Source organism: Pelophylax lessonae, assembly GCF_965119305.1.
Source record: "Pelophylax lessonae genome assembly, chromosome: 9".
Classification (NCBI taxonomy): Eukaryota; Metazoa; Chordata; class Amphibia; order Anura; family Ranidae; genus Pelophylax; species Pelophylax lessonae.
This window is the reverse complement of record NC_138776.1, coordinates 153002432-153017568: the sequence shown is the minus strand read 5'-3', so window position 1 is coordinate 153017568 and position 15137 is coordinate 153002432. Positions and strand designations below refer to the sequence as shown.

The 15137-nt window shown below is 47.5% G+C and overlaps 1 protein-coding gene across 23 annotated transcripts in view; it reads right to left on the bottom strand.

Annotated features, from left to right (window-relative positions):
* CAMK2G (calcium/calmodulin dependent protein kinase II gamma) overlaps positions 1-14481 on the bottom strand; it is a 400936-nt gene extending 386455 nt beyond the window's left edge. For 10 of the 23 annotated variants that reach the window (XM_082267524.1, XM_082267541.1, XM_082267535.1 and 7 more), the window contains exon 1: positions 14270-14481. In XM_082267524.1, coding sequence (XP_082123650.1) covers positions 14270-14334 — 65 coding nt within the window. In that variant the 5' untranslated portion in view covers positions 14335-14481. The remainder of the gene's footprint in view (positions 1-14269) is intronic. The other 13 variants (XM_082267546.1, XM_082267530.1, XM_082267527.1 and 10 more) reach the window with 2 other exon arrangements.
* Between the last annotated feature and the right edge of the window lie 656 nt (positions 14482-15137).

Genomic DNA, 15137 nt, shown 5'->3' with positions numbered 1-15137 from the left:
ACCGGACCATTCTAACCCTTCCAAACTGTACCGACCTGAACCGTTCCGCTCAGTGGAAACGAGGCATAAGAGGGTGGGAGCCATTTGCTCCCCCTGCGGTCAGTCAAATCCTGTGAGGAGGGAGTGTGGGATGGTTGAGCCACGCTGTGTGTGTCTATGGATGCACACAGCTCAGCTTGGTAGTGCGCCCCCCCCCCCATAGCATACAGCTTGCTTTAGGAAGACAATCAAATGAGACGGAACAGGAAACACTGGAAGGGGACCCCAAAAGAGGAGCCTCTCTGTGCAGCACCTTTGCATAGAGCAGGCGAGTATAACAGGTTTATTATTTTAATGAAAAAAAAGATTCCCTTTACAACTGCTTTAATCTATATACCTGTAATCTGGCAGATGACACTAACGCTTTCACTGCGCCTAGGGAATGCTATATAAAGACACATCACTCCTTCCAGAGAGCAGAACGGAAATTATTAAGCTCTGAAATGTCATCATAAATGTGTCTGAAATAATTCACTATTGATCTCCTCCTGCCCCGCCTCAATCAGTGCTTTAGTTAATAAATGACCCCAGGGCCTAAGCCAGCTGTATTGCTGCACCGGGGTGCTGGTGCAAAATCCATCTGCCTGGACTATGTGCATTTTACTCGTGTATGAACCCGTTTCAAAGCGCTGCTACTCTGAAAAGTAATTAGTGTTGGACCTCCTTTCAAAAAGAGTGGTAAAGGAGCAGCTGCCAGGAATGCAAGAGGCGATACTGTCTCTTCCCGAATATCTGTTTTTTTCATGAGCCTAGTATTTGGTACCGCAGCTGCAGCTCACCCCCATACACTTAAAGTGACAAAGGCGGATTTAAAGCACTTTGTGCAGTGGTTTTGCACAGAGCAGCCCCCATCCTCTTATTTTCAGGTCCCCCACTGGCACTCCTGGTTTCTCATCTTTAGCCAGTACCAACAGCAAGCTGCCTGCTCTGGGGGCACTGGTGCGTGCTCGCTCCTGAGTCCTGCTCTAGGTGTCCATAAGACCCGCTCTCTCCTCGTTGGCTCACTGGATGTGAATGGCAGTAGCAGGAGCCAACGAGGAATGAGAGACCCAGGGGAAGCTCATCTCTCGTGCACATCGCTGGATCAAGAGGGCGCTCAGGTGAGTATTGGGGGGGGGGGGTACTGCAGAAGGTTTTTTACCTTCATGCATAGACAGCATGAAGGTAAAAATCCTTGAGCCTTTAAAACCACTTTAAGGGTACAGCTTTTCAGAAGCCGCAAAGTAGAGCATTGTGGCCACAGCATGTTTAAATCCCATCAGACCACTGTTTCAGCTTAAGAGGGTGAAAAAAAACACAACTCAGCCGCCTATTTTTACTACCTCTGGCCACCTGTATATCACCTGGTTTCTGTCTTAAGGGGTACGTGTGTATGTGTGAGCTTTGGGTAGGGGCATTAGATTTTAACATCCACTGAGACAGAAGCTGGTGTAACTAGTGACAAAGCAGTCACATCTATTTCTGATACTGCCTGTGGGAGGAATACCGAAGATCATGGCACCTGTGCCATAGTGACTTGGGTCATCATTTAATTCCACACCTCAGCCATTCAGTAAACACCTTGTATAAAAAAAAAAAAAAAAAAAAAGCAATGAATACAAGATGTTTATTGACAAGGTGGGCATCATGACATCATTCATGCCTCCTTTCCAATCAAAGAATGCCTTATATTCACTGAATAAAATACAATAATTTCCCAAATGGCTGAGGTGTGGGAGCAATGCTGTGTTTAGTGTAAAACACGGGAAGTTACTCAAGCACCCGTGGGTGGCCAACACATACGGTATATAGGACAAGCTGCTAGTCATCTGCAGCATCCCCAGCAGCACTCTGAAGGTGCCTTGCGAAGAATTAGATTGCCACAAGTTGAACCAAAGTAATAATTTCATGTAAGATAATTCCTGGATTTCCTGAACCATACCAGACAAAAGCTGCTAGAATTCACCAATATAGCTGAGATTTGCTAAAATGGTAGTTCCTGGAGCACAGAGGGTCCTAGCTATCTCCTAATGTTTGCAGACCCAAGGTTTGGGTCTGCTAAAAGCTTTCTTGAAACAAGCATGCCTGCTTCTACTGGACTGCCAAGCAGCTCCCTGAGCCCATCACATGGGAAAAATGTTGGAACGCAATACAAACTCACTGATTGAGGAACACTGAAAAATAAAGGCCAAAGGAAAATAGAAAGACAAGAATAAAGGAAGATTTGCAAATATCTGAAGACCTCTACCGTTTTTTGTAACAAAGTGCAACCATATATACAGTGGGTACGGAAAGTATTCAGACCCCCTTAAATTTTTCACTCTTTGTTATATTGCAGCCATTTGCTAAAATCATTTAGGTTCATTCTTCTTCCTCATGAATGTACACATAGCACCCCATACTGACAGAAAAACACAGAATTGTTGACATTGTTGCAGATTTATTAAAAAAGAAAAACTGAAATATCACATGGTCCTAAGTATTCAGACCCTTTGCTCAGTATTTAGTAGAAGCCCCCTTTTGATCTAATACAGCCAGGAGTCTTTTTGGGAAAGATGCAACAAGTCTTTCACACCTGGATTTGGGGATCCTCTGCCATTCCTCCTTGCAGATCCTCTCCAGTTCTGTCAGGTTGGATGGTAAACGTTGGTGGACAGCCATTTTTAGGTCTCTCCAGAGATGCTCAATTGGGTTTAAGTCAGGGCTCTGGCTGGGCCATTCAAGAACAGTCATGGAGTTGTTGTGAAGCCACTCCTTCGTTATTTTAGCTGTGTGCTTAGGGTCATTGTCTTGTTGGAAGGTAAACCTTCGGCCCATTCTGAGGTCCAGAGCACTCTGGAAAAGGTTTTTGTCCAGGATATCCCTGTACTTGGCCGCATTTATCTTTCCCTCGATTGCAACCAGTCGTCCTGTCCCTGCAGCTGAAAAACACCCCCACAGCATGATGCTGCCACCACCATGCTTCACTGTTGGGACTGTATTGGACAGGTGATGAGCAGCGCCTGGTTTTCTCCACACATACCGCTTAGAATTAAGGCCAAAAAGTTCTATTTTGTTCTCATCAGACCAGAGAATCTTATTTCTCACCATCTTGGAGTCCTTCAGGTGTTTACAATCTAAGAGAATTTAGAATTCCCTTTAGAATTCCATTGGCCCACTTCATGGAAATTGGCAGTGCTTGTGCCCAAATCACGAGACCGGTCAGAGACATATCTAAATCTTTCAGGACACTCCTTCTCCCAGTCACTCCGTCCATCACACTGACAGGTTTTAGGTGGGTTTTGTAGGTTGTGAGTAGTAGGGATGACTGCCGCTAGTCAGGGGAACTCATGCCTCGTACACACACAACGATTATCGGCCGACCGATCGGCCGTCTTTTGTCCAAGTTGTGTTTTGTTGGTTGGAATGTGCTCTAGACTGCACACGAATTTTCTCGCCCAACAAAAATCTACTTCAGAAGTGATGTCATGTGCTGGTTTACTTTCCGTGTGTTTTTTCTTCTCTGAGCATGCCCAGTCTTGCTCATCAGATTTTTGTCTGCCGAAATCTGTACTAACTGACGAGAAAATCGGCCGTTGTGTTGAGGGCCAACAAAAATTTTATAGCCTGCACACCAGATTTTAATCGGCTGAAAAGTCAGAGTCGGTTGTCGAGAGCATCATACCAACAAGCCGAAAAACGGCCGATCGGACGTTGGCCGAAAATTCACGGCCAATAATCAATGCGTGTGTACGAGGCATTAGAGAACTAGTTTCCAATCAAGTCCACCTGGCTGTTAATCCATAGCCACCATTTAGTCCAATAGCAGCTTTCAAATCTGTCCGCTGCCATGCACTGTCAATCAAAAGTAAGGCTGACCTAATGGGGAACTGGTCCCTCAGTTCCCCATCAGACTCTGTCCACTCAGTGACAACTCATTACCCAAATATGACAAATTGCCATATATTGGTATGTGACATCACCACTATACCTGGCCCTTTTTGTGTATGTTTAGCTTTTGGTCAGAGGAATCTCTCGGCCGACAGCTGAATGGGCCAGAGAGAGAGCCCTGTAAGTTAAGCAGTCACATTTATGACAGCTTCCCAGCACAGATTTGTACTACACTGCTGTAAGTCACCTCAGAGCTGGTCTTGAAAAAGAAATTTGTTAATGTAAAAAAAAAAAAACCCCATACATACCATGTATGGTATGACCTCATATGGTATACATAAAACATACATACTCAACTAGAAAGCTGCAGCATCACCTCCACCCCCCCCAGCTCTACACAGAGAACTGATCAATCAAAAACCGCTAATTTCTCAGTTCTCGCTATGTGAACAAGAGCACTGAGCTGTGGAGGGGCAGGAATGGCTGACGGAGATGCTGAGCCAGCAGTCTATTAGGCAACTGCACAGATTCTGGCATTACTGTCGGGATCCCTGCCGAGCCTAAACCGGCTCTGTGACTTCAGCCAACAGCAGACTTTAGCCTGCTGTTGGCTGAATCTGGATCGCAGGAGTGCAAAGTGAAGTGTTCTGCTGTGACCCACAGGAGAAGTATGGCCAAACGAGCTTTGGCTATACACACAGTAGCAGCACAATATGTGAAACTTACTTATAAACAAAGCTCTCCAGCAGTGCGCGGTCACCGCTGACAGGGCTTCCATCTTTACCCGGTCTTCCATCCAGGTTGGCAGCCTCAGATCCTTTGATTGGACGAGACGCGATGACATCACTCCTGTGCAGGAGCCACTTTTGACGGCGCGGTATGCCGTTCCTTCAGAGCATATCTGCTGCCGACGTCACTGGTGGATTCACAAGTAAACATATCCTAAACGGTGCACGTTTAGGAGAGATTTACTCTGCCTATAGGCAAGCCTTACTATAGGCAAAAATCATCCATTGGAGTTTACTCCCACTTTAATAAGTGAACTGCCTGTAATTCTAAAAGATTCCAATGGCTGCCAAAGCAACATTTTCCTAAAGTGTCAGTATTTAGAACTACCTAAATTTGTTGCCTGTGTTGGTAATGTTACTGGGACTGAATTGCTGAGCATTTGTCCCAGGGCACATACTGCTCTAGACACAAGAACCGGGCAGTGCACCATCCAACCACATCAGAGGTCAGCTCCTCATTGACTTTTACCGGCTGCCAGCAGCAGGGCTGGCCGGTGCACCTGTACCTAAATCGCGCATAAATAAAAGGGGGATAAACACCTGCCATGCACAAGGCCTGAAGCACAGGTAGTCATAAGGCTTCATGCACACTGGACGTTTTTATAGCTGCCATTTTTGGCGTCAGACATTTTTTTCTACAGCCAGTAAACTCCCCAGCATGTTCTCCTATGTGTTCATGCATACAAAGGCTGTTATTAGCAGTTTTTGGCAGGGGCGTTTTCTGGTTGGAAAAAAGAAATCCAGAACTAGTGGGTTTCGAGAGGCGTTTTTTCAGCTGTAAAAAACGCTCTTACTCTGATAAAAGCTTGAAAAATGCCAGAAATTGCGGCTATTATGCGTCTATCAACATTTTTGAGCCATAAGCTGTTGTGGGAGTATAGTTTTGCTTAAAAAAAAAAAAAAAAAAAAACGGAAAAACGCAACTGCAAAAAAAAGCGGAAAAACTACAGCTACAGCTTTCTACTGGGGTTTTGATACTGTCCAGTGTGCATGAGGCCTAAGTCCCGGTTCACACATATGAGATGCAGGAACAATGCAAATCCACTGTGGGTTCCCGCATCTCACTTGACTCGCAGGCAGTTCACACTGCCATATGCGAGTCGCTGGAGGTGTCAATACAAGGTGAACAACACCCCCAGATCAGTTCGCATATCGCAGTGCAAACTGTCAATTAGGACATAAATTGGATCGCATAGATGTAAACACCCATGCGATTTGATTCTGGTGCGGACCAACAAAAGGGTCCTGTGCAACTTTGGTCTGAATGTGATGCGAATTCAGCCTAAGGGCTCTCTCACACAGGCGGTCCGGTCAGATCCGCCTGTCAATTTTTTAGGCAGATCTGACCAGATGCCCCATTCAGCCCTATGGGGCAGCGGATGTCAGCGGTGACATGTCCGCTGACACCCGCTGCCATCCGCATCCGATCCTGTCCGTGAAATCCAGACGGATGAAAACCCTATTTTCCATCCGTCCTGGGGATCGGATCGGACAGGCGGTCCGCTCTCATCCGATTCCTCATAGAGAGCAGCGGGGGCTGTGACACCTCCCTCTCCGCACTGCAAGCGGAGACGGAGCTGTCATCCGCCGGCTCAGCGGGGATCGCGGATCAATCCCCACTGAGCAGCACGGATTCGCCTACGGAGGCGGACGGTGTGAAAGAGCCCTTACAATCTGTAATCTTTGCAACACACAGACATCCATGTGATTTGCAGAGCAGTGCGGTGCGAATCACATGCGATGTCTGACACTGCATATGTGTGATCCGGCACTTAAGGTCACTACCGACAGAAGTGTGTCATTCAGACTTTACTGAATTCCTCTGAATGAAAAATGCAGCTGTCAAGTGGCTGTGAACTACAAACCCCAGCAAGCCCTTGACCTTGTACTACGACAACACATGAAAAGCCAGAGAGACTTTTTACCTATCCTAATAGTATAGTGCAGCATGATAATATTCAGCCATCCTAGGATTACCTGTGTAAATACACCTGTCACATTAACATCCGTTACCAACTGTTAAAAGAAAAAAAACTTGAAGATGTAAGATTTATGGTTCACGCTACTATAATTAAAAAGGCAACACACTATAACGCTAGAAATTACAGAGCAGGGGATAATTAGCATAACTGATTTCATGTAGAAATAATTAAGTATGCAATTTTCACACATTTCTATTACACACATTCATTAAACTTTTTAAGCGCCACGTTCGGTTGAGACAAGCCTACAGGACAGCGGAGGTTAACAGCACAACGAAAGACGAAGAGTAATGACAACGCATAAAATGTAGTCCTACTCTTTGGAAGCGACTAAGGGGGGAAAAGTGCGTACGCCAAGTTGGAATCTTAGTGTGAATGACCAGAATAAAAGCAAAAAAAAAAAAATGTAATATTAATTAGCAGGGATCAGGCCATAGGAGTCGACAGACAGTTAATAGAAGCTGAACAAAGGAAAAGGATGGGAGAGGGAGATTTGGCCAAAACTTCTGCAATGCAGTGAACAGAAGAGCCATATAAATGAGCAGGAGCCACTCGTACTTCTACCCAACACATGCCAGGCCTGCAACCACTGATAACAAAGGGATTATGGCTCAGCTGGATGTTCTTTGTACTTAGTCTGAATTCTAGAGGTAAAGAAGCAATGAAACATACCTGCTACAGTAAGAAAGAAGCAAGCAGACGACATGTAGCAGTATAGAAAATGCTATTTGTATGTATTAGAAAAACCTGAAGACGAATATTTCACTTAAAAGAATTCATGAATACTGTTAAGCTAAAAGCTGCTAGGGTTGCTTTTCCTTTATATCAGCAAAAAAACCTAAATGGCTAAGTCCGTCTTTTACAAAAAAAAATAAATGGCAGCAAAAAAAAAAAAAAAACGTGCATTTATTATATTTTCCATGGATTCCAAGTGCAATGCCAGGCTCCAGCAGACTCTTCTCCAGCTGGATGTCTTACCAGGGTAATGGGCCATACACACTATAAGATTTTCTGAAGACTTTTTCCTTTAGATTTACCAAAACCATATAATATGAGGTCAAACCTAAACACTTTCAATTTGTATGCAATCTGGCAGGCCCTTGCACTACATAGAAAAGGTAAATCTGAAGGAAAAAGTCTTCAGAAAATCTTATAGTGTGTATGGCCCTTAAGGCTTTCAGTTGGAGAGCTGGAGGAAGCGTCAATGGACTCAGAGTGTCCTTATTCATTGGCAACTACAGGTCCTTCTGCCGCGGTGGAATACAGGACTTGTAGTTCATTCATTCACAAAGCTCTGTGAATGAATGGCACGGCTGTGAGAGTGGAGTCCCCCACAGCCATGAAAATTTCCAAAGCAGCATCTTCTATGAGGGTGCACGGTCACAGGAGGGTCCCTTTTACCCTCATCCAAACGGCAGTGGAAGGTAAAGAGGAGCTCCAGTCTGGGGAAAGACCATTAAAAGTCAGCAGCCTCAAATACTGTAGCTGTTGACCTTTGTTATAAGGACCCTTACCTGTCCAGGGATCCTGCGATGTCGGCACCCAGAGTCGATTATTCAAGTTTAATCAGCTTCAGGTGCCGGCATCTTCACTAAGGCTGGCCATACACTATACAATTTTCTTATTCCATTTCCTTTAGATTTACCTTAAACTATGTAGTGCAAGGGCCTGCCTGACTGCATACAAATTGAAAGTGTTTAGGTTTGACCCTATATTACATGGTTTTGGTAAATCTAAAGGAAAGTTGAACAAGAAAATTGTATAGTGTATGGCCAGCCTAAGGGAAATCAGCAGTGCAGCATTCAGGCTTCACAGTTGGTTTCCTACTGAGCATGTGCGAGTCGCGTTGCACTTTCTGAATGGTCCGACTGTCTTCTGCAACCTATGTGTGTCCCAGAAGGCAGTGGTGGGGGGAGGATCACCATGGCGGTCTTGCCTAAAAGTGGGAGAGGGTACATGTCAAAACCAGGTACCTGCTCCCCCCCTCCCCTCAAAAAAGTGCCAAATGTGGAACTGTGGGGGGGGGGGGGGGGAATAGAGAGAAAGGTCCACTTTAAAAATTGTACCTGCAGATAAGCCAATTCTTTTTTTTTAGATTGGTGGCAGTTTGCTACAGCTTTAAAAGTGAAGTTTACCTTTTTGAAAACAATTATAAATGCACATATTTTTGCAGGAAATGTGAATTTATTATTTTTTCACAGGAACCCGCAGGGCATTGTACCCACAATCAGTGGATCACGGGTGCAATGCCAGACACCTGCACACACTGCCTGCACCTATTTACAGGCATTCTGTTACTGAGCTGAGGACATAGGGAAAGATTTACTAAAACTGGAGCACTCGGAATCTGCCAGTCATCTTCTAATTTCAGCTTGTTCAATTAAGCTTTGGCAATAAAACCCGGAAGCCGATTGGTTTCCAAGCAGAGCTGCACCAGATTTTGCACTCTCCGGTTTTTGTAAATAACCCCCATGTGAACTGACTTGTCCAGTGTGGTGGCAGACAGGACTTGTAGTTTTCTCATTCACAGATTTCTGTCAATGAATGACGCACTGTGTGGGCGGAGCTGTTTTTAATATGTATCAGTGGGTGTAGGGAGAAGATCTGCCAAGCTGCTTTAATGGGGGTAAATCAGGTTGCGGGGGGGGGGGGGCAGGTTTGGAATGTTACACCCTAAATATGGATGTATTGTGCAACATGATCCAGAAGGTTAACAGCCTTTAAATACGTCCCTGTTCAAATTAGAGCATTCGGACGTCTGTAGCTCGATGCCTGAAGCTCCAAAAGGCACATAATCTACCTTTGAAGCAGAATGAGTTGTTTATGGCCCCATTGGCTTCAGAGGGAGTTTCCCAAAAAATGTGCAAAAACATGTTATGCGTGTTGTTCAGGTCCTTCCATAATAAAAGTCAAAAATTCTCCTCTTCTATGCGGCACTTCACTCCTTAAAATGTGAAGAAACGCACACAAAGCCTCAGAATGGAATAGAATGCATGAAGGTAACAAACCTTGAGCCTTTACAACCACATTAAAAGGAGAAATGTATCTTTTCATGAAAAATTTAAAAGACAAACCCCAAAAATCCTGGCCACTCTCCAGACCCCGCTCCACACAGTGGCCATGAGTGATGCCCCATGCTGCCGGAGTAGCGGTCCACACAATGCAATGCACAGCCCTGGAAGAAGTATCAATCACAACGCTCAAAATGCACAAAGCACTCATTGGCCAGGGCAGCCACCAATGAAAAGTACATCCGAGGCTTCTTCGATGAAGGTGTCCCAGAACCAAGTAGCACTTGGTCAGAACAGTCACATGATTACTACCATAAGCATTATTGATGGATACTCACTCCAGGGTTACATACAGATCACTATCCTGGCAGCACTGGGTATTACAGCCACTTTAAGCAGTGAGTTTCAGAAGGGTGGCAAAGAAATTTGAAGTTAATTAAAAAGCGAAGTACAGCCAAAGAAGTACAGCCAAAGTACAGCCTTGGCACAGAGCAGCAGCAGCTGCATATTTGCGTGCATTAGTGCAAATAGAGATGGGCCGATTGCGTGCACCCCGGGCACAGTTACTGGTTAACGGAAAGCTTTCTGATCATGTGACCACCAATCATGGCAGTCACATGACCATAAGCCCCGCACCGCCTCCTGGCATTCTAATCCCCTTAAAGGGCCAGCTCCAAGGGGTTAACCTTTCCTTTTTCTTGAAAAGGTGAACTAACCCTTTAAAATGTATAAAATGTTGTCAATTGGAGGACCTAAATAAACAAAGCAATCAATTCTTCGTACCCAATTAAGCAAGCCTTTGTACTATATAAATATTAGATCTAAAGGAGATTGTACAATCAGATTAATGTGTATGCCATAACGTGTATGATGAGCTTTACCGAGTAAGTTAAACAGAGTTTCATTACACTGCCTACTAAACACAAACTGTGTATAAAACATAGTAGAAGTGCTTCATTTTCCCATTATAAAGTGATAAGGAGCTTCCAGATAAGATCTGATACAGATCAGGCAATCTTCCAAAGACCAATGCTGTGCCTGACGTTGATTCATTTGTATCTGGTAACTCAGCGGGATATTATAGACCGTGTGTACCAATGGAGGAACACGGCCAATCAAACACAGCCGACACTGACATCCATAGGAGTGTTATGGTCAAATGACAGCACACATCCAGCACATTGTCATTACACAAAAGAAAATCCGGGATAAACCTTTGGATATTTATTATCCTGGTCTAAGCAATGATGATGCCGTCTGAAAGGTCTCTGAATAAAGAGCCAAGTGTCTTCTATTACATAAGAACAGCCAATGAAAGAAATGTCTTTGTCCTATTGTCTAGGTAGTACAGCTGCGATTGGTGCTCAGTCTTAAAATCTCTAAACCCCTCGCCGCCCCCCTCCCTACAAAGACCAGACCGGCTGCTCTGTGTGCCGGGATGATCTCTGTGTGACGCTGTCACTGTGCCTGTCAGGTCACTAATCAATGTCACTATGCAGGAGGTGCCTTGTATGCCTGGCCTTGCTCTATATGCGTTTACAGCATTTCATTCACATCTTTGCTTCTACAAAACTACTCTGGGCTGTGCCATTATGTCAGCAGCCTTGCCCCCCCCCCCCATCCGGGTCTGGAATAAACCTGTGTGTCTGCCACCGGATGTTTCCGATCCTGTCCCCTCTTCCCGGGTCTCCATGTGTGACATGATCATTCTTATCCCCCCCAGGCTGTGTGATCTCCATGAGCTGCTTGTCCCTTCTACGCAGGTGATCCGTCTACCTCACTATTATCTGGTGTGCTCATCATGGATGGTCACTCTAAAGCCCTTGTGACAGTGTTCTCCTGGTGACGTCCACTGCCCTGTGATCTAAAGGCTACAGAGTCCCTGCCAACATTGGGACTCTCCAACTACTTGTCAGATCCACTCTACCCCGGTCACTGAAGTGTCCCTGCAGTCTCCTCTACTTAGTTTCTGCTCCCTGTGCCCAGTCTGAGGCCGTTCTACAGTCTGTGTAATGTGTTTAGTCTGGGCCTGGGCCCATTGTACAACCCATGTAGCAAGCTGCACCCCGGTCCGATCCCCTCGTACAGTCTAGCGCACCCCGGTCCGATCCCAACGTACAGTCTAGCGCACCCCGGTCCGATCCCAACGTACAGTCTAGCGCACCTCGGTCCGATCCCCTCGTACAGTCTAGCGCACCCCGGTCCGATCCCAACGTACAGTTTAGCGCACCCCGGTCCGATCCCATCCTACAGTCTAGCGCACCCCGGTCCGATCCCATCCTACAGTCTAGCGCACCCCGGTCCGATCCCATCCTACAGTCTAGCTCACCCCGGTCCGATCCCATCCTACAGTCTAGCTCACCCCGGTCCGATCCCATCCTACAGTCTAGCTCACCCCGGTCCGATCCCATCCTACAGTCTAGCGCACCCCGGTCCGATCCCATCCTACAGTCTAGCTCACCCCGGTCCGATCCCATCCTACAGTCTAGCTCACCCCGGTCCGATCCCATCCTACAGTCTAGCTCACCCCGGTCCGATCCCATCCTACAGTCTAGCTCACCCCGGTCCGATCCCATCCTACAGTCTAGCTCACCCCGGTCCGATCCCATCCTACAGTCTAGCGCACCCCATTGGAAGCCTGCTGTACCCCTGGCTGAGCCCATCATACAGTGCAGTGTGCACCAGCCTGAGCCCATTCTACCTCCTGTGTAATGTGCAGTGCCCAGACTGATCCCATCACACAGTCTGGTCCCACGGTCCGGTGTAAGGTGCACAGTGATCCCATGCCACAGCGTGCAGTCAGTGCACCCCCGTGGCACAGCGTGCAGTCAGTGCACCCAGTGTACCCCAGTAGCACACTGCGCACCCAGTGTACCCCAGTAGCACACTGCGCAGTCAGTGCACTTCTAGGGCACAGTGTGCACTCAGTGTACTCCAGTAGCACAGTGTGCACTCAGTGTACTCCTAGGGCACAGTGTGCACTCAGTGTACTCCAGTAGCACAGTGTGCACTCAGTGTACTCCTATGGCACAGTGTGCACTCAGTGTACTCCTATGGCACAGTCAGTGTACTCCAATGGCACAGTCAGTGTACTCCAATGGCACAGTCAGTGTACTCCAATGGCACAGTCAGTGTACTCCAATGGCACAGTCAGTGTACTCCAATGGCACAGTCAGTGTACTCCAATGGCACAGTCAGTGTACTCCTATGGCACAGTCAGTGTACTCCTATGGCACAGTCAGTGTACTCCTATGGCACAGTCAGTGTACTCCTATGGCACAGTCAGTGTACTCCTATGGCACAGTCAGTGTACTCCTATGGCACAGTCAGTGTACTCCTATGGCACAGTCAGTGTACTCCTATGGCACAGTCAGTGTACTCCTATGGCACAGTCAGTGTACTCCCAGTAGCACAGTGTGCAGTCAGTGTACTCCTATGGCACAGTGTGCAGTCAGTGTACTCCTATGGCACAGTGTGCAGTCAGTGTACTCCTATGGCACAGTGTGCAGTCAGTGTACTCCTATGGCACAGTGTGCAGTCAGTGTACTCCTATGGCACAGTGTGCAGTCAGTGTACTCCTATGGCACAGTGTGCAGTCAGTGTACTCCTATGGCACAGTGTGCAGTCAGTGTACTCCTATGGCACAGTGTGCAGTCAGTGTACTCCTATGGCACAGTGTGCAGTCAGTGTACTCCTATGGCACAGTGTGCAGCCAGTGTACTCCTATGGCACAGTGTGCAGCCAGTGTACTCCTATGGCACAGTCAGTGTACTTCCAGTAGCACAGTATGCCGTCAGTGTACTCCCAGTAGCACAGTATGCAGTCAGTATACTCCCAGTAGCACAGTATACAATCAGTGTACTCCTATGGCACAATCAGTGTACTCCTATGGCACAGTGTGCACTCAGTGTACTCCTATGGCACAGTGTGCACTCAGTGAACTCCTATGGCACAGTCAGTGTACTCCTATGGCACAGTGTGCACTCAGTGTACTCCTATGGCACAGTCAGTGTACTCCTATGGCACAGTCAGTGTACTCAGTGTACTCCTATGGCACAGTCAGTGTACTCCTATGGCACAGTATGCAGTCAGTATACTCCGAGTAGCACAGTGTGCAGTCAGTGTACTCCTATGGCACAGTGTGCAGTCAGTGTACTCCTATGGCACAGTGTGCAGTCAGTGTACTCCTATGGCACAGTGTGCAGTCAGTGTACTCCTATGGCACAGTCAGTGTACTCCTATGGCACAGTCAGTGTACTCCTATGGCACAGTATGCAGTCAGTATACTCCCAGTAGCACAGTGTGCAGTCAGTATACTCCTATAGCACAGTCAGTATACTCCTATGGCACAGTGTGCAGTCAGTGTACTCCCAGTAGCACAGTATGCAGTCAGTATACTCCCAGTAGCACAGTATGCAGTCAGTATACTCCCAGTAGCACAGTATGCAGTCAGTATACTCCCAGTAGCACAGTATGCAGTCAGTATACTCCCAGTAGCACAGTATGCAGTCAGTATACTCCCAGTAGCACAGTATGCAGTCAGTATACTCCCAGTAGCAGAGTATGCAGTCAGTATACTCCTCTCCCCGTGGCTCCTTACTTGCCGAGCTCCTCGTAGAGCTGGTACTCGTCGGTGAAGCGGGTGCAGGTCGCGGGGGTGGCCATCCTGGTAGTAGCGGTGGAGGCGATGTCACATCAGGCGGCGGGCGGTCTGTCAGAGAGGAGGGAAGAGCCGGGACGAGCTGTGTTCTTCTTCTTCTTCCTCTGCGTCTCCCCCTCCCCCTCCTCCGGGGCGGCTCCTGTTCCCCTCCCTCTCTCCGGCTCACACCTTCTTCTCCTCCTCTGCTGTCTCCGGCCCTTCCAATCCTCCGTGTGTCCTCTCCTCCGCTCCCCGGCTCACCCTGCCAGATACACTGCTGTCCCTCGGCTCCGGCCGTGCACTGTCACTGCTCAGAGGCCAGCACCGCGAGACTTCCCCGGGACACGCCCCCCTTCCTGCGGACGCCCAGCCCAGGGGGTGAGGGAGGAGGGGCTGCTGTCCGGGGTGTCACTGTCCCCTGTGTGTACAATAAACACAATACAGCCGTGTGAGAAACCCGGGAAACAAAGGGGGGATGATAAGGAGATACAGAATCATCAATGTGTCTCTGAGCAACCACAATGTTTTCCTCAACTCCACACACACACACACACACACATAGTATACACTGCTAGTGTGGGGCTCATTCACATACATAGAGCTGTACACAGTCACCAACCGGAGAGAGATGGGGGTCTGAGTACAGAGAGAGATGGGGGTCTGCGTACAGAGAGAGATGGGGTCTGAGTACAGAGGGAGATGGGGGTCTGCATACAGAGAGAGATGGGGGTCTGAGTACAGAGAGATGGGGGTCTGAGTACAGAGAGAGAGAGATGGGGGTCTGAGTACAGAGAGAGATGGTGGTCTGCGTACAGAGAGAGAGACGGGG